Source organism: Ursus maritimus, unplaced genomic scaffold (genome assembly GCF_017311325.1).
Source record: "Ursus maritimus isolate PB19 unplaced genomic scaffold, ASM1731132v1 scaffold_9, whole genome shotgun sequence".
NCBI lineage: Eukaryota > Metazoa > Chordata > Mammalia > Carnivora > Ursidae > Ursus > Ursus maritimus.
The window spans coordinates 80,063,601-80,086,161 of record NW_024427107.1 but is presented as its reverse complement, the minus strand read 5'-3'; the positions used below and the strand labels follow the sequence as shown (position 1 = coordinate 80,086,161).

At 57.3% G+C, this 22,561-nt stretch overlaps 1 protein-coding gene and 2 long non-coding RNA genes across 8 annotated transcripts in view; 2 read left to right on the top strand and 1 right to left on the bottom strand.

Moving 5' to 3' along the window:
- The window catches only part of LOC103656661, a 23,347-nt gene extending 1,574 nt beyond the window's left edge, over positions 1-21,773 (top strand). The window contains exons 1-3 of one of the 6 annotated variants that reach the window (XR_005833643.1): positions 15,809-16,531; positions 19,916-20,110; positions 20,441-21,773. This is a non-coding gene — a long non-coding RNA (uncharacterized LOC103656661). Of the gene's footprint in view, positions 1-15,808; positions 16,532-16,927; positions 18,100-18,871; positions 19,592-19,850; positions 20,111-20,440 lie in introns of those variants that run through there. The other 5 variants (XR_005833644.1, XR_005833642.1, XR_005833646.1 and 2 more) reach the window with 5 other exon arrangements.
- On the bottom strand, positions 670-20,308 carry SPATC1 (spermatogenesis and centriole associated 1). The gene is made up of 5 exons (XM_040625699.1): positions 19,914-20,308; positions 8,569-9,264; positions 7,922-8,461; positions 7,659-7,798; positions 670-1,934 (listed from the first exon to the last, which is right to left on the bottom strand). The coding sequence occupies exons 1-5, from the start codon at positions 20,305-20,307 to the stop codon at positions 1,605-1,607; spliced, it is 2,100 nt and encodes a 699-aa protein (XP_040481633.1). The 5' UTR covers position 20,308; the 3' UTR covers positions 670-1,604.
- LOC121101679 lies at positions 2,304-6,728 on the top strand. Its single transcript, XR_005833647.1, has 3 exons — positions 2,304-2,495; positions 3,355-3,505; positions 4,675-6,728. It is a non-coding gene; the product is annotated as an uncharacterized LOC121101679 (long non-coding RNA).
- Positions 21,774-22,561: the final 788 nt, after the last annotated feature.

Sequence of the window (22,561 nt, the reverse complement as noted above, 5' to 3'; positions counted from 1 at the left end):
CCCCCCCCCCCGCCCCCGGGGCACGTGAGCCACGTGGAAACCAGCCCCCCATGGCGGGAGCCCTTTCGCACCTGCTCCGTTGGTTCCCCGGACTGTGCTGCCTCGGCTCCCTCAGGTGCTGCCTGGGCCCCCACCTTTCCAATCTGAGCTGTGAACCAGACCCCACAGCTGTCCTGGTTGCCTCTTAAATTGCCTTGTAGTTTGAGTCAGGGCTGCCATTAACCCTACTGGCAGGGAGCTGGAGGGGGGCTTCAGCCTCCCCCACTCCCAGTTCTGCAGGAATCCCTGAGCTCCTTTGGAAACCAAGAGCTGGTGCTGGCTGTGTTCCCTGTTCCTGGTGCATCTTGATGCCGGGCCTTCTCTCTGTAGCAGACAGAGCTATATTTCTATCTATAGATCTCGACTTATCTGTATGTGGAGTCCTTCCCTGCCATTCCCAGGGGTCTGGCTGGATCCCAGAAGTAGCAGGCCTGGGATGGGGGAGGGCAGAGAGGCAGGGAGCTCCTGCTCCCCCCCCCTGCCCAGCCCCCTCCTTCCCTGCATTCCCCGCTGGTTGCTGACCTGATTCCTCCTGCTGGTTCTCCAGGAGCTTCCTCTGCTGAGGTCCTCGTTCCCACCTCCTCAGCCCACCTTCTGCCTCCCATTGCAGCTCCAGCCTCCTTCCCTTCCTCAGACAGGTCCTCTCCTGTTCCCTTTGTGGGCCAGAGGCCACTCTGTGGGCTGCCCCCACTGCCCTTCTCTCGTCTCGCACACACACCCTCGAAAGGACTAGCATCCTGCCTACACTGCTTGGTTTCCTGCACTGTCCACAGGCCCTTCCCCCTCTGTCTACAGGTTACCCCTCCCGGTGTCCTGTCTTACAGCCCCCACCCCCACTCCACCCCTTTCCCATTTGGCCTTGCCCGGTCCCTGCAGCAGGTAGGTGCTGCCCTCTCCAGCTCAGCCTCAGAGCCCTGTGAAGCTGGCCTCTTCGTGCTGGGCCAGCAGTGCCTTAGGAATTGGCCACATCTCCCTGGGCTGCCCCTTGGCTCAGGTTTGGGTGAGGCTACTTTCTCCTGGTTCCCTCCCCTCCGTCTAACATCCTCTTGCCCTCAACAGAGGGTCCAAAGCCCTCCCTGCCCCCTCTCCTGCTTCGCTCCTCCCGCTCCTGGCCTAGTACGAGGGAAGGATTCCCATATCCACATCCTGTCTCCTCCCCACTTCTGCCTTGCACTCTGCACCCAGGCTTCAGCCCCAGGCACACCACTAAGGCTGCTGGCACCGAGCTTCTTGCTCTTCCCCTCCAAGTCTCCAAGTCTCGGGGGTTCCTGCTGCTCCCACTGCCAGGTGAGGGAAGCCTTGAGACCTTTGAACACACTCCCTTAGCCAAACTGCTGGCAAGCTTTGGCCTTGGGGCTTTCACCAAGAGCCCTGGGGTGGGCATGGAGCCCCAGAGCAGGCAGGGTTAAAGGGGTGCAGGGGAGTGGGGAGCTGGCCGGATACCCCAGAGGACACAGCACTACCCGAGTTCTGGCCCGGGCCCAGGGGCTAGCGTCTGTGGGAAGCTTTAATGGCTTTGCACCAGGGTGCACGGCGGGGTGGACCTGGGCTGGCGCGAGCCAGTGTCACCAGATGAACATGGGCTTGCCGTCGTCATGCGCTAGCTGGCTGAGGCAGGAGAGCAGCAGCAGCGCGTCGGTGAGCATGCTGGGGTGCACCGTCTCCACCAGCACGCGCTGCAGGAAATCCATGGTGTAGGAGCCGCCCTCGGACGCTGCCAGCTCCGGCCTCTCGCGCAGGATGCCGTAGGCATTCACCAGCTGCTCGGTCAGCGCCGGGTGCACCCGCCCGTTGTAGCCCAGGCTCTGCAGCCGGTTCATGATGCTCACGTAGCGCTGTGTGAGCGTCTGGCACAGCTCCTCGTCCAGCTTGTGGTCACTGGGGTTCAGGGAAGCCTGCGGGGAGAGCCGCCATCAGGGTCCCTCCGCCCTGCACTGGCACGAAGGCGAGAGAGGGACAAATGTGGTGGAGGGGTGTGGCTGTGCGTGGGGGGGGGGTGCAGGGAGAGGTGTCCTGGAGGTCCTAGCGGGTTGAGCTGGAGGGGAGAGTTCCCCAGACCCCCTCCTTGTTGCCTGCTCCACCTGCCAGCAGGGACTTGGCTGAGCTGAGGCTAGGAAATGCTGACAGTGCATGGCTGGGAGTCTGGAGGTGAAGGAAAGAGGAGGGGTCCCTGATGGCCACGGGGGTGCCCGGCCCATACCACTCAGGGGCTTTCCCAGGCCCCCTCCTGGCTCCCTGCCCTGAGACCTCCGCCCTCTCTCCAGGTCCCCTCTCTGTCACGCTGAGCTCCATCTTCAACACCCAGCACCCACGCCCCTCCTTCAGAGAGGCCCTGTCCTCCCCTCGTGCTGAACTGACCACCCCAGGCCCTGAGCCAAGCACCCTCGGTCTCAGCACTGGGGGTCCTGCTGCTCCTGTGGTGACCCCTCCTGGTACCTGGGGTCTGGCAGCAACAGGTGGGTCTCCACCCACTTCTTTTTTTTTTTTTTTAAAGATTTTATTTATTTATTTGACAGAGATAGAGACAGCCAGCGAGAGAGGGAACACAAGCAGGGGGAGTGGGAGAGGAAGAAGCAGGCTCATAGCGGAGGAGCCTGATGTGGGGCTCGATCCCAGATCGCCGGGATCACGCCCTGAGCCGAAGGCAGACGCCTAACCGCTGTGCCACCCAGGCGCCCCTCCACCCACTTCTTCATTGCCTGTCCCCCCAGCCAGGCAGTGACTGCATCCCACAGCGTCTCACCAGGAAGCAGGAAGTCAGCGCCTCCTCTGCACTCCTGCCATTGCCTCTTGGGCATGTGACCTGCACATTCACTCAAGGCCCCCTGTGAAGGGCCCACACCCCGCTAAGGCTCTGCTGTAGCCATCTTGAAGTTCTTTATGATTTTGGACAAGGAGCCCTGTATTTTCATTTGCACTGAGTCCTGTGAATGATGTAGCTGTCAGAGGTGCAGCTGTGCCCAGACCCACGGGCTGACAGGTCTGAAGTAGTTGGAGGGGGTCTCTCCCTGCCTGAGCCCTCCCGCACTTCCCACTGCTCCACCTCTTGGGGCCTGATCTGGCCGTGCTCACCCCTTCCAACCATTCCCTGGGTGCCCACCAGCCTGGTTCTGAAGCCTCCAGAACCAGCTGCTCAGCCTCACCTTCTCCAGGAAAATCCTCTGTCCTCTCCTCTGGTCATGCGAACAGAGCATTGGACTCATGGCTGGGCTCAGCTAGGTGACCCCTGACCTCTGGGAGAGGCACCTAGGGCCCTATGCTCAGGACTTTGGGTGCACAGTCAACACTAGAACAAGCCTGTCTCCTTGATTCTAGGTTCCTCTTGGCCCCTAAGCCTTCTCCCTCCATTTGCCGGTTCCTGTGCCCACATCAGCCAGACTGCAGAGCTCGGCCAACATGTGTGGGTAAGCAGGTGAACCTGCAGGTCTCCATGCTGAATGGCGCAGAGCGTGGCGGGTCGATAGCTGTAAGTCTCGGCCCCCTGTGGGGATGTCAGGACCCATCGTCTGCTCACTCTGGGGCTGTGGCTGAGCTCCTGCTTTGTGCCACACTGGGTGCATGGAGCTCACTGCACCTACCCTGCCAGGGTGGTGGACAGCAGAGAGGGGCACGGGTCCATTTACACTGAGAGACAAGGCCAAGGCTGCCCCAAAGAGGTGACCCCTTGAGAGTGGAGGGGCAGGCGAGGGGAATGAGTGGGGAGGAGCAGGAAGGCACCCCATTGAAGCCAGGGAGCCATGGGCGTGAGTCCCTGCCGCACCTTGCAGGCACTGGGAAGCAGGCAGGGCTGAGCAGAGCAAGGCGGAGGGCTCTGTCCTAAAGGGTCCGAGATCTCTGGTCCATTGGCGCTGTGGCTTTAAAAGACCATGCTGACCATATAAGAGGATGGACAGAAGCTGGCAAGAGAGGGTGGGCGTCTTGTCCATCCTCCCACGGATGTTCTCAGCCCTCCCCTGTGCAGGGCACTGTAGCAGGTGATGGGATTCAAGCGTGAGCAGTCCTCTGAGTTCACAGGGGAGATAAGGCTTAGCAGGAGGACAGGACTGTGAGTGCTGCCACGGAGAGCAACCAGGCGGCCTGGGGGGCATTCTGGAGGGAGGGGACAGAGCTGATGTCTGATGGATGAGGACAACAGGGGCAAGGAACTTCCAGGACAAGGAACAGCATGCGTGGCATGGAAGGTGCCGGGAGGCAGAGCACAGAGCAAGGGGCCCCCACGGAGAGCCAGTTTCAATGGCCGCTCCTATCACCATACTGGATCTGAGCCTCAGTTTCCCTGCTATGACGCGCAGGAAACCAGACCTCCTGACAGCTGTTCTGAAGATGAAAAGAAATGTCTCTAGGGGGTGCTGAGCACAGTGTCTGTGCTGGTCTGCACCAACACAAGGGGCTCCCATTTCTACAGGTCACATCAGTGGGCTCTCACATTGAGCAGAATTGTGTTTCAAAGGAATAGAGGAGGGAGGGGCTTTCCCAGGAGGTTGGAGTTGGCCAGAGTATAGGTGGGTGTGTGGGGGGAGACAGCAAGGCCAACTGAGTGCCAGCTCTCACCCTCAAAGTCTCCTGCCCCTCATAGCATGTATCACCCCCTAAACCTCTAGCATGAATATTTATGGCTTTTCTTATTTACTGCAGGCCTCCGGGGAGTGGGTGAGCTCCTCGAGGGCAGAGACTGTCTATTTGGTATGAACTTGGCATGCACTGAATGCCCCATAATAGGAGTGAATGCCAGGGGACCGCGCTCCCGCCCCCCGGCAGCAAGGCCTGACGTCACTAAGCCCGAGCCAATGGGACGAGACCGAGACTGTGAGTTCTGCCCCTGGGCCGAGTCCCGGACCCCTGGACCCTGTTGCCGCTGGGGGTTGGACAGCAGGGTCCCACAGCCTGTGGGAGAAGTGGACACCTGGCTGCAGGTCTGTCACAGCAGCTGGGCATGTTCTCCGCAACAGTAGCGATGTTACGGACGTCGTAAATAACCGCAAACAGCATCTCAGGGCATTAAAACCCCCGGGGATGCAGAGTGGTTTAGGATCGGAATCAGAGCTTAAAAGGTGGCACAGCTGGGGGTGCCCTGGTGGCTCAGTCAGTTAGGCGTCTGCCTTCGGCTCAGGTCATGATCCCAGAGTCCTAGGATCGAGCCCCACATAGGGCTCCCTGCTCGGCGGGGAGCCTGCTTCTCCCTCTCCCTCTGCCTGCCCCTCTGCCTACTTGTGCTCTCCTTCTCTTTCTATCAAATAAATAAACAAAATCTTAAAAGAAAAAAAAGATGGCGCAGGTAACCGTGAACTTTTAAAGAAGATGGCCGGATTCCGTGGAGATTGTCCACGAGCCCTCATTCAGCAGTGGGGCTCTAGGAAAGCTTTTCAGCGGCCAACCCGCACAGCATTTGTGAAGCCAACGAGCCCGGTTTGGACACCAGGTTGGAGCCGGTTTAGTGGGTCTGGATAGAACTGAGGGATTCTAGCAACAGCCGATGCTGGGGTTCAACGTGCAGAAGCACAAGAGGTTCTGAGGAAGGACATAGAAATCTGGGCAAAGCGGGGGTGCGTGCTGATAGGAACCCGCAAACGGGCCACGGGGCGCGGGTGGCCTTGAGAGCAGGATGGTCTCTATGCTCCTCACGTGGCACCAGACCTCAGCCTGCAGCGGGCTCTGCAGAGGGCGAGCCAGGCGGTGTCTGCCGGCCCCGAAGGCGACTTCTGTGCGGGTGGGCTCCCGCAGACCCGCTTCTCAGGAGCTTGGGCGGCAAGGGTGTGGCCCTAGGCAGCACGGGTCATTGCCGATGGCAGGTGAGGGGCCGGTGGCTCTGGAATGGTGGCGGGGGAGCAGAATGGGCAGATGAGTGTTTGGTGAAGGCCACAGCACCCCCGGCCCGGGTCCCAAGACGGCAGCCGGGGCCCTGGCTGAGGGTGTCCAGCTCCTCGACTTCCCCAGATGCCGGAAGAAACCGCTGCTCTCACCTTCCTGCCTCCTCTCTAGGCCGCTTGGTGCCGTGACTGTTCGTTCCGCGGCCTAGGCCGTTATTCTCGCGCCGACCCCCACAGCGGTGGCCCCGCGTCTTCATCAGCTCCCGTCTCAACGGGCGTTCTCCAACAGTCGGGAACCCCTTCCACCATTTCCTACCCAACTTCACGTGGGAGCTCGACTTGTGCTTGTGATTAAATGTCTTCTTCGCCCCTTGCGCGTCGGATGTGACGTTTTAGACACATAACATTGTGCTTCTCCTCGTGGTTTGCCAGTGTTCAAACAGCCATGGCCGGTGTATGCTCGGGACACAGCAGTGGCGGCCCAGGTCCCCGGATGTGAGTCGGGGGTCGTCACACCAAACACGACCACAGCGGGCGCCGCATATGCGAGCCGCAGAAACGGCAGGTGCGTAGAACGACCGACACTGAAGGAAACTTCCCAGCAAAACTGCACCTTTGAACCAGGTTTGTCCTGGAACTTGACTCATGACCCTAAAATTCACGGTGAGGAGTGAAGGGCCCAAAGGAGCAGAGACAGTCCGGAAGAAGAGAGGTGCCCAGGCTGTCACTGTGCCGTGGGCTGGGGAGGGTCCGAGTGGCAGTCCCGAGAGCCCACACGTGTGGGCCCGGGCGGGAGGACCGAGGCAGGGCTGGGCAGCTCCCTTGCCCTCTACTGCTCTAGCCTTCAGTGAGACATGAGAAGTGCAAGCAATCAAGGAAAAAGTGGATAATTCTGATGACGCGACCAAAGGACACGCTAAGGAAGAGAAAAGGCAGGTGCGAGCCCGGGTACAAAGGGGCGCACTCGAACAGAAGTTAGGCCTGTGGATCGCACACCAGGTCTATGGTCTACTGGAAAGGACGCCTGAGAGAACGTGGCTGGGTGCACAGAGGGCTATTTCCCAAAGAAAGCCTAAACGGCCCACCTCCCCCACCCCGAGGCATGGGGTCCCACCCAGAGTTGGCGCATTGGTGGGGGAGGGGCACACATGCTGTCATTCTGGACAGCCACTTCTGGCATCCCGCCAAGCACAGCCCTTATCCCATGCCTGCTCCCCCTCCCATTGCCTTGGAGAGCTTCCCATGCATGGTGGCAAGGGAGACGTGCCCAAGCACCTTTGGGAAGCATTGTCCTCCGTGTCCCTCAACAGAAGCAGGCTCAGGGAATGGCATGCCAAGAATATACTGGAATGAGCCTGGGCCTGAGGCCCCTGGCCATGAGGCCATCAGCTGCTCAGAGGTTCTGGGACCTGCCCTTCCTGTGGCACCCCAGTGACCCTTGAGGGTACCAACGAGGTGGGGAAGACATCAGCTCTGCTAGTCTGGGGAGGGTCCCTGGTAGTGAGGGCTGGCCCTATGGAGGTCATCACAGTGGCAAAGGAGAAGAGTGCAAGCCTGACCACGCTCAGGACTTTCCCCTGCCCTGTCCCCTGGGGAGGCATGCGGCTAAGGGCACGGGCTCCTCATGCCAGACGCCCTGGCCGCTTGTACTGAACACCGTGCTTCCTTCATCCCAGGGGGGCCTCGGATCCTGGTGTGCTTGGCCAGGCTGGAGTGCGGGATCCCCCAGCAGCTCCTCCAAGGCCAGCATGCTCCCCGTCCCTGACAGGTGAAAGGAGCAGGCCCTCTGAGTGGGAGATGGGCCCCACATACCTGGATGATCTTCTCCGGAATGTTGGAGACAGTGAAGCCATAGAGACGCACACGCTCGGGGAAGATGCTGGACAGGATCCTACGGTCCAGCTGGAAGGCGATCTCCCCCACCAGCCTCTCCCAGGCTAGCTGCTTTGACTCTGGGGACAACAAGGGGTGGAAGGAGTGGTCGGTGGCCATGGTCAGCAGCCCAGGCTAGTGCCAGGGAGGTCTACAAGGCCATCAGGGGAGCCCCCGCCCCGTGCTGAACTTGTGTAACTGACCTCGGGGGCTCTCAGGGAACTTGCTGGTCTTTCGGTGGGCCAGCTTCCGTTCCAACTCGAGGATGCTTTTCCGAGAGGTCTCTGTGCCACGTGGGCCCCGGCTGTCGTTGACTGTAGCCGGGGAGGATGAAGTTCGGGGCGGGGAGTGGGGGTTTCGTGGAGGGGAGTGCGGGGTGGGCGAGGGCTGGGTGGGAGGGTGGTGTGCCCGGGTGGGAGATTGGGGGGGGCCCTGGGCAATGTGGGTGGTGCTCGAGGGGGTGTAGTTGGTGGTAGCTTGGGGGGCAGGAGTGGGGATAGGGACAAGGACTGTGGCAGTTGGAGAGACAGTTGGGGTGGTAGGGACAGATGCAGGAACTACTTGTCCCTGAGGGGCACTGGGCTGGGTCCGGGCATCTGAGCTGCTGTAGGAGAAGGTGGTCATGGGCCCAGGCGTGCCCCTGGTCCCGATAGGGGTGGAGGCCTGGATGGGTGAACCCACAAACGACATGCTGAAGGGCTCCAGGTCCTGGGTCGGCTGGGGATGCTCAGTGGAGATTGGGACTAGTGCCGCGGTGGGGCAGAAAGGAGAGAAGGAGGGTCAGGGCAGGACCAAGGACAGGCCTGGCGGGGGGAAAGGGGGCTGTTGTCCCTCTCCCTGAGCCAGTTACCTTTGGTGGTGGCGGGCCCTGCTCCAGCCGAGGGATGGGGTCCGGAGGGGCATCCTCGGAGCGGCTCTGACAGCCGCACCCTCGGGGCCTCCGACAGCACCAGGTTGCTCATGGGGTTGGCCAGAAGGTTCTGAGAAACACCTAGCGGAGCAGCCGTGGAGGTGAGCAGGGGGCTGCTCAGAGAGACGGCCACTGTGCCTGTCATCGGGGCCATCAGGGGGCTGCTCGGAGTCAGGGGTCCAGTTGAGGGCAGGCCCAGGGAGCTGGTCAGTGTGCCCCCCGGGGACACTGCCATGAGGCCGGTCAGATGGCCGCTCGGAGTCAGGGGGCCAGTTGAGGGCAGGCCCAGGGAGCTGGTCAGTGTGCCCCCTGGGGACACTGCCATGGGGCCGGTCAGATGGCCGCTCGGAGTCAGGGGGCCAGTTGAGGGCAAGCCCAGGGAGCTGGCCAGTGTGCCCCCTGGGGACACTGCCATGGGGCCGGTCAGGAGGCTGGTGAGCGGGCCGCTCTGTGACATGGACCCTGGGCCAGGCAGCACTGTGTTGAGGGGGCCCGTCAGAGGGTTCACGATGGGGCCTGATGCGGGGCTGGGCTGCGGGCTGTTTAGCATGTCGGCCAGGGGCGCCAGAGTCATAATCCCCGCTTCATCCAGGATAGGCTCATTTGCTGCTGCCGGGGACGGGGGCAGGAAGACACCTGGGGGACACAGAGAAAGCACTGAGACCCCAGGCAGGCCCAGCGAGGAAGGGGCCTAGGCCAAGTTGCTTGCCTGCCTCTGATGAGCAGACCAGCTCTGAGCCTCATCTCTTAGGTGGGCCAGACAATGGCCCTCTACCTTTGGGGGGTCTGGGGGGCACCTCCACAGATCCCCCATGAGGGTCCGGCCCTTTGTCTCTCTGTCTTCTGAGGATGCCTTGCTCCTCCAGGCTCACTTCTCTGCACACCCGTCCCCGAGTCATAGGGACCTTCCCCAGCTGCCCACCCCTCCATGTGCCCACAGCACTGAGCTGCTGACCCTCACTGAGGAGGGTCTCCAGGTGGCTGGTCCCCCAGGTTGCCGAGTTGACCCATCCAGACCCTGGTGGGGAGGAGTGGGTCCCGGCCTCCTGCCCGCTGTTGTTGTGGGGACAGCCTAGCCTCCCCCGGTGGGGGCCCTCGGGGAGGCCGGGGCTAGAACAGGCAGTGTCTCTGGGAACAGGAAATGTGGGTTCAGGAGGGCGGGTTGGCCCAGACACTCGTCTTCACACTCATGGGTCCCTGTGACGGGGCCTCACAGCCGTTTCCTTGGGTTCCTGAGGACAGTGCCCTTGAATGACCACTGTTGTAGGAGAGAAGGCCCCTGGGGGCACAGAAGCTGGGGGAGGGTGCAGGGAACTGCTACGCTCGTTCTAAAGCCCCACAGGCTGAGCCGCAGAAAAGTGAGCGTAAGATTAGAAGACGCGGGTAGCCCTCTTGCCCCACTGTTCGTCACGACGAAGCTCCGTGCTGCCTTGAAGACTTTCTCCACGCGTTTTATAGATCACGGGTCGACGAACCTTTTCCATGAAGGGCTGGTGGTAAATGTTTCCAGTTTCACAGGCCATCGGGTCTCTGTTGTAACAACTCAGCCCGGCCGCTGAGCTGGCGGGGCCGCCACAGACAACATGGAGACCAACGTGGGTCCGTGGCAACAGAGCTTCATTCACAGACACTCCTCTTTGAATTTCCTGTACTTTTGGAATGTCCAGAAATAGTATTCTTTTGATTTTCTTTCAACCATTAAAAAGGTAAAATTCGTGCTTAGCTCCAGGGCCACGTACCAACAGGGGGCAGCCTTATCTGTCCTCCACGTCCCTAGGTCCTCCCTGTCTTCTCCCTGGACCGCCTCCAGCACCACCCTTCTCAGAACAGTGCTCAGGGTGGCTGCCGGGCTCCCCGGCCAGGCTCGGGCTGTTCACGGAGCCTCTTCCAATCCTTGGGCATGCAAATCGATTCCAATTTTCCCAATGACAAATAATTCTACTACATCGGTCTTTTTTTTATTAGCTTTTTAATTTTAATTCCAGCGTAGTTAATATACACCGTAATATTAGTTTCAGGGGTACAATATAGTGATTCAGCACTTGCACACGTCACCTGGTGCTCATTATGTCAGGACAAGTGCCCTCCCTAATCCCCATCACCTGCTTCCCCCACCCCCTCCTCCCCTCTGGCAACCATCAGTGTGTTCTCTAGAGTTAAGATACTGTTTCCTGGTTTGTCTCTCCCTCCCTCCCTCCCTCCCTCCCTCCCTCCCTCCCTCCCTCCTTCCCTCCATTTGCCTGTTTCTTAAATTCCACATATGAGTGAAATTTTGCGTAGCATAATACCCTCTAATTCCATCCATATCGTTGCAAAAGGCAAGATTTCATTAAAAAAATTTTTTTAAAGGTTTTATTTATTTATTTGACAGAGAGAGACACAGCGAGAGAGGGAACACAAGCAGGGGGAGTGGGAGAGAGAGAAGCAGGCTTCCCGCTGAGCAGGGAGCCCGATGCGGTGCTTGATCTCAGGACACTGGAATCATGACCTGCGCCTAATGACTGAGCCACCCAGCCCCCCGCCATTCTTTTTTTATGCCTGAGTAATATTTCACGCTATGTATGTGTGTGTATGTACACACTGCATCTTCTTTATCTGTTCATCTATCGATGGAACTTGGGCTGCTTCCATATCTTCACTATTATAGATAATGCTGTTATGAACATAGGGGTACATGTATCCCTTTGAATTACTGTTTTTGTATCTTTGGGGTAAATACCTAGTAGTGCAACTGCTGGGTCATAGGGTGGCTCTATTTTTAACTTTCTGAGGAACCTCCACACTGTTTTCCAGAGTGGCTGCACCAGCTTGCATTCCCACCAACAGTGTAAGAGGGCTCCCCTTTCTCCACATCCTCACCAACATCTATTGTTTCCTGTGTTGTTAATTTTAGCCATTCCTACCGGCGTGAGGTAATAGCTCATTGTGGTTCTGATCTGTGTTTCCCTGAAGATGAGTGATATTGACCATGATACCTATGTAAATCTTTATTATTGGTTCTTTCCCCTGAAAACAGACATTCTAGTGGTCCTTAATGCGTACTGCTAAATCTAACCTCCCTAAGACCCTCAGAAACATCCTGACATTCCTTTGGAAGTCCCTGGGCTTGTTTAAATCTATGCCCTCAGTTGGGGCGCCTGGGTAGCGTAGTCGTTGAGCGTCTGCCTTTGGCTCAGGGCGTGATCCCAGCGTTCCGGGAAGAGTCCTGGATTGGGCTCCTCACTGGGAGCCTGCTTCTTCCTCTCCCACTCCCCTGCTGTGTTCCTTCTCTCGCTGGCTGTCTCTCTGTCACATAAATAAATCTTTAAAAAAAAAATCTATGCCCTTGGGACACTCTACAGAATATGTGGCAAGATATCCCAAAACTTTACTTAAAAAAAATTAATTTTTTTATTTGAGAGAGAGAGAGCGCGAGCATGAGCCAGGTGAGGGGCAGAAGAAGAAGCAGACTTCCCGCTGAACAGAGAGCCCGATGTGGGGCTCCATCCCGGGACCCTGAGATCATGACCCAAGCCGAAGGCAGATGCTTAATTGATTGAGCGACCCAGGCGCCTCAGGAAAACTACAAACATTTTTGGAAGAAATTAAAGAAGATCTAATAAATGGAGAAGCACCCCATGTTCCTGAATTGGAAGATTTAATATTGTTGGTAACAATACTCCCCAAGTTCACCTGCAGATTCAATACAACGTGTCAGAATCCAAACTGACTTCTTTGTAGAGACTGACAAGCTGATCCTAAAATTCACAAAGAATTGCAAGGGACCCAGAATGGCCAAAGCCACATTTTAAAAGAGAGAAGCCATTGTTACAGGTGCCACTTAGCCACCCTGCACTTCTCCCTCTTACACTACCTAAGAAAGAAAGACAGAGAGAGAAGAAAGCAAGGAAGGAAGGGAGGAAGAAGAAAGTTGGAGAACTTAGTTTCAGATTTCAAAATTTAGTACAAAGCTGCAGAAATCAAGATTATGTGGCACTGGCATAGTGAGGGACATATAGGTCAATGGAGTAGAATAGGGAGTCCAGAAGTAAACCCATGTATCTGTGGTCTGATTTTCAACAAGGGGGCCAAGACTGTTCAATGGGGGAAAGAATAATCTTTTCAAAAAATGGTGATGAGACTACTGGAATCCACATGTAAAAGAATGAAGTTGGATGCTTACCTCGCACCATATACAAAAGTTAAATGGACCAAAGGCCTGAATGTAAGAACTAAAACTGTAAAATTCTCAGAAGAAAACATAGGTAAATTTCCATGACCCTGGATTTGGCCATGTATTCTTAGATGTGGCCCCAAAACTGGGAGCAACAAAAGAAACAATAGATGAGATGGATTTCATCAAAATTAAAAGCATCTGTGCTTCAAAAGATACCATCAAGAAAGTAAAAAGACAACCCATGGAATGAGAGAAAGTATTTGTGAGTCATACATTTGATAAGGGACCTGTACCCAGAATCTATAAAGAACTCTTACAACTCAATAATAAAAAAAAAACAACAAGTTGCCCGACTTAAAAATGGGCAAAGGACATGAACAGACACTCTCAAGGATGATATACAAAAGGCCAATTGGCACAGAAAAGATGCTCAGCATTATTATGCAACAGGGAAATGCAAATCAGAACCACTTCACACTCGGATGCCTATAATAAAAAAAATCAGATAATAAGTATGGGTAAGGATATGGAGAAATTGGAACACTCGTACATTGCTGGTGGGAATGAAAAATAGTGCAGCCACCTTGGGAAACAATCTGGCAGTTCCTCAAACAGTTACATGTACAGTTACCATATGACCCGGCAGTTCTACTCTTAGATACATACCCATGAAGAATGGAAACATAAATCCATCCAAAAACTCATGTATGGGTGTTTATAGCAGTGTTATTCACAATGGCCAAAAAGAGGAAACCACCCAAAAGTCCATTAACTGATGAATGGATAAGCAAAATGTGGTGTATCCATTAACGAAATAGTATTCATCCATGAAACAGCAACAACACATTCTAATAACCAGCTGAAAGTACTGATTCACTCTACAGCATGGATAAACCTTGAAAACATTGTGCTGGGTGAACGAAACCAGACACAAAAGCCACATACATATGATTCCATTTATAAGAAATGCCCAGAGTAGGCAAACCCATAAAGACAGAAAGTAGATAAATGGTTGCTGAGAGCTGTAGAGGGATAGGTGGTAGGAGCATCATAGCTAAAGGGTTTCTTTCTGGCTGATGAAGGTTTCTAAAATTGTGGTGATGTTTGTGCAACCCTGTGAATATATGAAAAACTACTGAATCACACTATAAATGGGTGAGTTGTGTGGTATGTGAATTATATCTCAATAAAACTGTTATTTTAAAAATGATTCACTGGGGTCACAGGCATTTAGGTTAAAAAAAAAAAAAAAACAATCAGGGGCCCCAGGGTGGCTCAGTCAGTTAAGCATCAAACTCTTGGTTTCTGCTCAGATCATGGTCTCTGGTGGTGGGATCCAGCCCTGTGTGGGGCTCTGCTCAGGGAGGAGTCCCCTCGAGATTCTTTCCCTCTGCCCCTCCTCCCCCTCTGCTCCTCCCTACATGGGTGCATGGTGCTCGCTCTCTCTCTCCAATAAGTAAATAAATAAATAAACAAACAAATAAATAAATAAAATCTTTTTAAAAATCAATTAAATGCAAATTATAAAAAGATTAAATAATCACATGTACATTTTGTATTAGAATACAAAGCTCTGGGACTGAAATATCTTGTTTAGTTTTAATTTGGATTTCAGTTAGTTAACATATGGTGTCATATTAGTCTCAGGTGTAGAGCACACTGATTCGACGGTTCCATACACCCCCCTGTGCTCATCACGACAGGTGGGCTCCTTAATCCCTATCCCCTGTTTAAGATGCCTCCCCCTCTGGTCACCATCAGGGTGTTCTCTATCTTTAACAGTCTGTTTCTTGGTTTGCCTTTCTCTTTCTTTTTCTCTCTTTTTCCCCTTTGCTCATTTGTTTTGTTTCCTAAATGCTACATATGAGTGAAATCAGATGCTATTGACACTGAAATCTCTTAAGCGGAGGCTGGCTGGGGACCCCTGTTCGCACCTCATGTCATGGCTTAAGCTCACAACCTCCAGATCAGAGTCACATGCTCCACCACCCAGCTAGCCACAGGCCCCCTTGCGTCTTTTTATAATTTATATTTAATTGGTTTAGATTTGTGAGTTGAAATCTTGCCAGGTTTAGAGTATTAGAACCTTAAAGAGTTTTGGATTCACTGCGTTTGTATTTATTTTACATGTAAGAATTATTTAGGGTCCAGGAAGTTTTGTTACATGGGACGATTAAAGTTAGACAAGCAAATGTCTTAGATTTGCAAATGCACTTTTACGGTGCATTAAACTGCTTAACTGAACTTCTGACCGCCCCCCCCCAACTTGCTCCTCCCAGCGGCAATCCCTGCTTCGCGCTGCCTCCCCACTGGGGTCCCGGGCTGGGGGGGAGGGAGGTGGAGGGGACGGGATGGCGGCGGGGTTGGGGGTGGTCTTGCCCCAGGCCCCTCACCAGCCCCCTGTCTACCGCCTACCCTCGGGCCTCGGACACCGCCCCCGGCCCGCCCACCGCCCGGCCCTCAGCCTCGAACCCCGCCCCTGGAGCTCAGGGGCGGGCTCGGGAGGAGTCAGGTTCCCGTGGGAGACAGCGGCGGGGGCGGGGCTTTGCCTGGGGGCGGGGCTAGAGCTCCGGGGTCTGTTTCTTCGGACCCGGGAGGATGGAGAGGGAGGCTGGGAGCACAGAGGGGAGACGGGTGAGCTCAGGGGCTCCAGCCCACGGTTCCAACAGTGCTGTGGCGGCAGGAAAGGGGGAAAGAGCGAGGGGGGATGATGACAGGTCCTGAGACAGGGGACCGGCCCTGAGGGTGGCGGGTCCGGGGCGCCGGTGGGGTCCCTGAGGAGGAGGAGGACGGGTCTCCAGGGGGACAGGTCCTGGGAGGACACATCTAGGATGCTGAGCGTCAGCTCCTGGGGTGGGTTTGCATCCTGGGGACCCTGGTCCTGAGGGGTGTGAGAAGAGTTTTGGGGGGCTGGCTGGGGTTCTTATGGAGGGATGGGTCCTGGGGCGAGGGGTTGGGGAAGGTCAGAGGAGACCCTGAGAGGGTGGACCGACTTTGAGGCGGGAAGGAAGCCCCTGGTTTGGGGGAAGCGCAGGGGCAGGGAGGTGGGGAGCAGGGGTGGTGAAAGCCCTTCTGGGAAAAGGATGTAGGCTGCCCCCTGCCTCAGGAACTTCTGGCAGCCTGCAGCCCCCAAGAGAGGACAGGGAGGAGGGCAGCAGGCAGTGGGGGCTGGGGAACAGAATGGCCTTAGGTGAAGGAGGAGTGGGGGGAGGTACCAGGAGGAGGAGCAATAGAGCCCCCACCCCCGGCTGCCCTGCCTGATGGCCTGTCCTGTCCTGACTACGTCTGTGTTGGGAGCCAGGCGGACCAGTGGGGGCAGGGGCAGTCCACTTTAGTCACCTGAGCACTCAGTGTGGCCTCGTTTAGTCGCTCCTCCCACAGCCCTGACTTCCCCTCCATCCTGATGCATCCCAGCGCCCGGCTCTGAGCACACGCCCGAGCCCTCGGGAGCAGGAGGCCTTGAAGTCCTAATCCCATCCTGGCTCTTCCTCCCACCTGCCATGTTCACCGGGCCAAGGCCTGAACCTCTTGGCACCTGTTTTTTCCCTGTGAAGTTAATGCGGCCACAGCCACGGTGTCGTCACCTCCCGCTGCTCCGCTGACCCACGCTGACCATGAAGTGGTGCCCGTGCCCGGCTCAGAAGAACACCCGGCACCTGGTCTTGACGTCCCTGCTGACCTCCAGCACGCTGCCGTGTTTCTTTTCTCCGCATCAACAGCTCGGCCGTCCCTGTTTCCCTCTGTGAGGTGCCCAAACTTGCCCTTAGCTCTGCCTGCCGGGCGACGCGAGCGGGAGTGAGCGTCCCTGCCACCTCCCCGTCCCCACCCTGGCGAGTGCTGCTGGGGCAGGTTGGTGGCTGCTTTTATGAGCCACAGCCAGGAACAGCCAGATGCAGGTGCCGGGCTCCTCTCTCAGTTCCTTCCGAGCTCACTCTGTCGCAGACCTTCCTCGTCTTCCGCTCGCAGAGGATGTCGAGTTTACAGGGAAGACGGAAGCCCTGGTTCTGGAGCTTCTGCAGCCCCCTGCCTTCCTTGCCTCCAGGACAGGGGCAGGGCTGCCCTCCTCCCCTCCGGGAAGTGCCCCTGTTCTCTTCGGCACCTTCCACGCCTTCCCCAGTGTCTTCCCTCCCGAAGGTAACGAACTCGGGTATCTGCCGTCTCGAGAAGCTTGGCTGCAAGTTGTGGTCCAGCAGCTGCCTGCTTGTGGCCACACTTGAGGAACTAGGTCCAAGCCCCTGTCGTCTCGTTCCCTCTGGCACACTTGGCTCTTGCCCTCAGGGCCTGGGCCGCTTGTGTCTGGTGGGGTTCAAGTCTAACCAAGCTTGTTCCCACCAGGTCATCGGAGGCCCCCACGTCTTTAGCACTTTTGTTGCCTGACCTCTCCGCAGCCTTTACTCCGTTGATGTGCTGCCCCTCATAGCTGTGTCTTGGCCTCCGTGACATTACTCATTGAGGTTTTGTCTCTGCTTCTCTCCTGTGCTGGCTCTGCTGCCCCTTCCCAGCTGGCCTCCTCCCTCCTGTGGCTTCAGCGGTGACCTCTCTTGAATCTTCTCTCTCCGGCCCTGATGTCTCCTGGAGCTTCAGCTCAGCAGTTGCCGCACGCAGGCGTCGTGTGTGCTCCCAGCCCGAGTGGGCCCGCGCTGTCGTGAGCACCCACAAGCCCAGGCTGTGTGTCCTCTTGCGGCCCTTGGCGGGGAGGGGTGCAGAGCTGGGAACTGCAGGGTTCACGAGGACACAGAACACAGGGGGTCCCAGAAAGAGGAAGTGGAGGTTGAGTTCACAAGAGCAAATCAAGAACAGAAGCCTGATTCCACGAGGAAGGCGAGTCATAAGGAGCGGGCCAGGGAGCAGGCAGAACGAGGAAGTGGCCAGAGAAGGTTCCTGTGAGGTCCCCGCAGGGATCTTTCCTGGCTGGACGAGGGGACGGAGACTTCTGCAGTCTCGGGAGGTCACGGCGCCCGTCACCCAGCCACTTCTGCCAGAACATCCTCTTTTGTCCCTCACGTCCCCCACTTCGTTTTCTTAAGTAACTCAAGGGATTTCTCTACCTCTGGTTCCCACATGGCCTCCCACCTGGATGAGTGCAAGAGCCTTGGCCTCCACCAGCTCCCTGCCTCGCTCTGGCCTCCTGCGGATCCCTTTCCCGCCCAGCAGGACTGAGCTTTCTGCAGCATAAGCATGGTTGCCCTGCCAGAAACTTCCCGGCCCTGCCGGCTGCCTTTAGGAGGTCACCTGCGGTCCTTGCTGAACTGACCTCTGCTGACCTTGTCAGCCACATTGTTCACCGCTCACTGGCCCTGACACCCCCACTCAAGGTACAACTGCACAGACACTCCTGCTCACGGATACAAACTCACACTCACACTCACACTCATGGGTACAACCTCACACTCACGGATACAACCTCACACTCACACTCACGGATACAACCTCACACTCACACACTCACGGACACAACCTCACACTCACGGATACAACCTCACACTCACGGATACAACCACACACTCACACTCACGGATACAACCACACTCACACTCACACTCACGGATACAACCACACTCACACACGGATACAACCTCACACTCACGGATACCTCACTCTCACGGATATTACCTCACACTCACACTCACGGATACAGCCACACTCACACACTCACGGACACAACCTTGCACACTCACACTCACAGATACAACCACACTCACACTCACGGATAAAACCTCACACTCACACTCACGGACACAACCTCACACACTCACGGACACAACCTCGCACACTCACACTCACGGATACAACCTCACACATACACTCAGATACAACCACACTCACACTCACACTCACAGATACAACCACACTCACACTCACGGACACATCACACACTCACACTCAGATACAACCACACTCACACACTCAGATACAACCACACACGCACACTCACACTCACGGATACAACCTCACACACTCACACTCACGGACACAACCTCACACTCACACTCAGATACAACCACACTCACACTCACACTCACGGATACAATCACACTCACACTCACACTCACGAATACAACCTCACACACTCACAGATACAACCTCACACGGATACAACCTCACACTCAGGGATACAACCACACTCACACACTCACAGATACAACCTCACACTCAGGGATACAACCTCACACTCAGGGATACAACCACACTCACACTCATGCAGAGGCCCAGTTGGCTGAGACAGTCAAAGAGCGGAGTCCTCCTTTCAGGGAAGGAGGGCAGCTCCAGGCCGGCCTGTTGCCAGAAGGGCCCTCAGGAGGGCGGGGTGCAGGGCCTATGACGGGAACGGAGGACACAGGGCTTCTCTGGCACAGGGAGGGCGCTGTAGGGAGCGGAGGGTGTGGTGTGACAACCACAGAATTTTATCACCTGCTAGCCCTGTGTGACTTTCCCCCACGCGCTGTCAGCAGTGGCGTGGCCACCGCCAGTCGCCCTCTGTTATCTTCAGTGCCAACCGGTTTCTGCCCCCTGCTTTCCAGCCTTCCCGCACCTCCCTGTTCCTATCACCGCACGCAGCTGTGCAGCGTCCCTGGCCTGCTGGCCTCCGGGAGCCGTCCTGGTTCAGTCCCCACACATCACCACTTCAGTGGCTTTTCTGCAAACACCTGCTGCTTCTTGGCTTTTTCTGAGTCACCCCAGCCTGTAGGTGTTCTGTGGCCGCAGGGCTCGGTCACACACTCATGCCTCCCAGACCCCAGCTTCAGTCCTGGCCTCTGACCCTGGCCCCTGGACTTGGGCTGTCGTTTGCCTCCTGGCCACCTCTAGGTGCAGAGGAATGGGGGTGCTGAGGGGGAGGGTGGGGGAGGGGGAGGGAGGCCGAGGGGGCGTGACACATTGGACCTGGCAGGGTGGCTCATTTGGATTCCAGAGCTAGGAAATTCTCTGTCTTTGGGGCTGCTTGGAAGTCCGGCTGAGGGGAGAGGAGCGGCCGGGCTGCGACCATCGGGGTGGGTGGGGCTTCCATCCCTGTGGTCTGTGTGCTCACCTGGCCTCCCCTCATCTGCTGGGGCCACCGTCCCAGCAGCTAGGAACTGTGCCCTCTCTCCGGGGCTTCCCGAGACCCCACCCTCCCTTCCCGCCGTCTTACAGTTTCCCGGGCGTTGAGAAGGGCTGGCCGCTGCCTCGCCAAGCCCCGAGCTGAACCCGCTGATGCCCAGGCCACCTGCTTGTGTCTTGATCGCCGACTTGAGCTCGTGATTCTCCCGAATGAGCCGCACCAGCTTCTTCAGCTCCTCGTTCTCCCTCACCAGCCTCTCGATCTGATGCCGAAGGCCCTCATAATTGGTGAGTAGAGACATGCCCCGGGGCAGCGGGACAGGGGCCCGAGGGAGGGCACTGCACCTGGAGGCTGCCCAGGGCCCCGGGCCTTGCCCGGGTTGGAGGAGGGCGCCAGAGTTTGCGACTCGCAAGCCTGGCCCAGGGGGCTCTGGGTATTGTGAGGTCAGAGCTGTGCCCTCCTCCTTGCCCTCTCTGCTCTCCATGCCTCCAGGCTGTGCCCAGGTCCTGCCCTGGCCTGGAGTGCACTGACCCTTCCTCTATTGGGCCCCCTTTGCTCTGCGGATGCCTGCTCTGTCCAGCCTCCTGCCACCCAGCAAGCCCATCTCTGCTCTCTAGGCTTCCCTGCGGCCGTGTCTCTACCGTAGCGCTTACCCGGCTCTGTGCAGCTCGGCTCCCTCTACAGTGAGGCTGGGGGTCGGGCACCTCCCCAGCAGCCAGCAAAGGGCCCACGTGCCTGGCAGGTCGGTGACTCGTGAATAGCTGTTGAGTGAAAGCTCATCGCCCACCTTCCTGGCCAGGGTGCCCTTTCCTTGGGAGGCTGGACACCCGTGGATTTAGCCTGTCAGCCTCGTCCTGGGGACATTCTACCTTGGATAGCTGGACACTGGGCAGACTTTCTTCCAACCGAGGTGCTCAAAGCCTTTCTCTGACTGCCGATCCTGGGGCTCCCTTGTCCAAGCACCTGGCTCCCTAGGGCTTGGACTTTCCATTTCTGGTGACTTAGGGTCCCCTATTCCAACTCCCCCAGGGCAGCCCTCTGTGCCCACACTTCCGTTCTCCGACTCCTTGAATTTTCCTGACTGTGGTCCTTCGAGAACCCAAGACATGCCCCTCGTCAGGTTGTCAGGTTCCGAGAGTTCAGTCCTGTGAGTCCTCACCACGCTCCCTTTTTAAGAGCTATCAACACAGAGATCTTGGGGGGCCTGACCTTGGGAGTCAAGTGCGCCAGCATCCCAGGGGTCTCCACTGGCTCTGCAGGCGTCTGTTCTCAGACAGAGAGGACAGTGAAGCCCAGGTCTAAGGCGGAGGGCGCGCTCCTGGTAGGCAGGCGGGGGTGAGGATGGGCTTGGAGTCAGCCTGAGGTGAGCATTCTACCTGGACCTCACAATGGGGCCTGCCCCCACCCCCTCCGACACCCCAGACTGTAATCCTGCTGAGTGACCCCGGCCCCGGAGGCCTGGCCCGACGTCTCTTCACCACCGTCTGCTGTTTATAGGACATCCTCCGGCGTGGGAGAACGAGCCTCTCATGGCCTTCCCGGTCGCCTGTACCAGCCAGCCCTGCCTCACCGTTGGCCTCTCCATGGGTTGATGCGTCTGGGCTGCTTGAGTCGATGGCTCGGCGTGGCCGGGCTGTGGTGCCCAGGTGCTTGTCACACACTCGCTCGCACATTGCTGTGAAAGAACTTTGTAGGGCGGTTAACATCTACAATCGTTGATTTTAAGTCAAGGAAGTTACCTTCAATCATGTGGACAGACCTCGTCTGATCAGTTGAAGGCCTTAAGAGCAGAAAGCTGAGGTTTTCCAGGGAAGGAGGACGTTGGCCTCAGGGCCATCCCCGAGAGCCTGCCTGAGTGTCCAGGCCGCTGGCCTGCTCTGTGGATTTGGACTTGTCGGCCCCCCATAATTATATGTGACGGTTCCTTAAAATAAGTCTCTTCACACACGAGAAACCTGACTGGCCCATCTGTATTGGGTACTGGGGCTCCTGTCCTCCCCGAACTGCTGAGCCCGGCTGTGCGGCAGGCCCTGCGTGGGAGTCCCGGTATTGTAGGCCCGAAGCTGGGAGCACGCTGTGCGTTCACCACACTGGGATTAAAATAAAACATTTAAAAAATAGAACAGGAAAAAAAAAGAAACTGGGGATTTAGCACTGGTCATGCTCAGGTGCTGTCCCTGCCTTCGGGGCCTTGCCCGGTGGGGAGGTGGACGCTGGTGGACGAGGGGTTGGGGTGGGAAGAGCTCTCTGGCCCCGCAGGGCAGGGTGCCCCACAGAAGGGGCTGCAGGTGGGGCCCGAGACGAAGGAGCGGAGTGTGGGGGAGGGGCAGGCCCCGGCCGTGGCCCCGAGGCGGGTCTTCATCCTAGGGCCTTGCGCAGTCCTGGACAGGCTGTCAGGAAGGCAGTGCGGGGATGGGTCGGTGGGGAAAGAGCTGCCGAGCAGGCAGGAAGGGGGCCACTGTGGTCACCCAAGTGGCCACGGGCGGTGCCGTGGAGGTGGGGAGCCTGGGCAGAGCTGAGGAAGGTTTAGTGAGCACTGGACAGATGGATTTGGGCGTGGGCAAAACCGGGGACAGCCCCCAGGCTTCTGGTAAGAGCGTGGAGCCGCTGGTTACGCCAGCTCGGGAGGGAGGAAGTGGAGCTTCACGGAGGTCTTGCGTCAGGCTTGGGTGTGTGCTGCCGAGGGGCGCTGGCGTCCCATCCCCTTCCCAGACTGCGGCCCCACCGCCCGGTCCGTC

What these genes read in the sequence shown, in the direction of transcription:
- SPATC1 (XM_040625699.1), bottom strand. Translation starts at nt 20,307, where the DNA reads ATGGAGAGCAGAGAGGGCAAGGAGGAGGGCACAGCTCTGACCTCACAA. An exon ending in TTCTCAACGCCCGGGAAACT is followed by an intron (nt 9,265 to 19,913) that starts GTAAGACGGCGG and finishes TGTGTCCCCCAG; the next exon opens with GTGTCTTCCTGCCCCCGTCC. An exon ending in GTTCCCTGAGAGCCCCCGAG is followed by an intron (nt 7,799 to 7,921) that starts GTCAGTTACACA and finishes TGTTGTCCCCAG; the next exon opens with AGTCAAAGCAGCTAGCCTGG.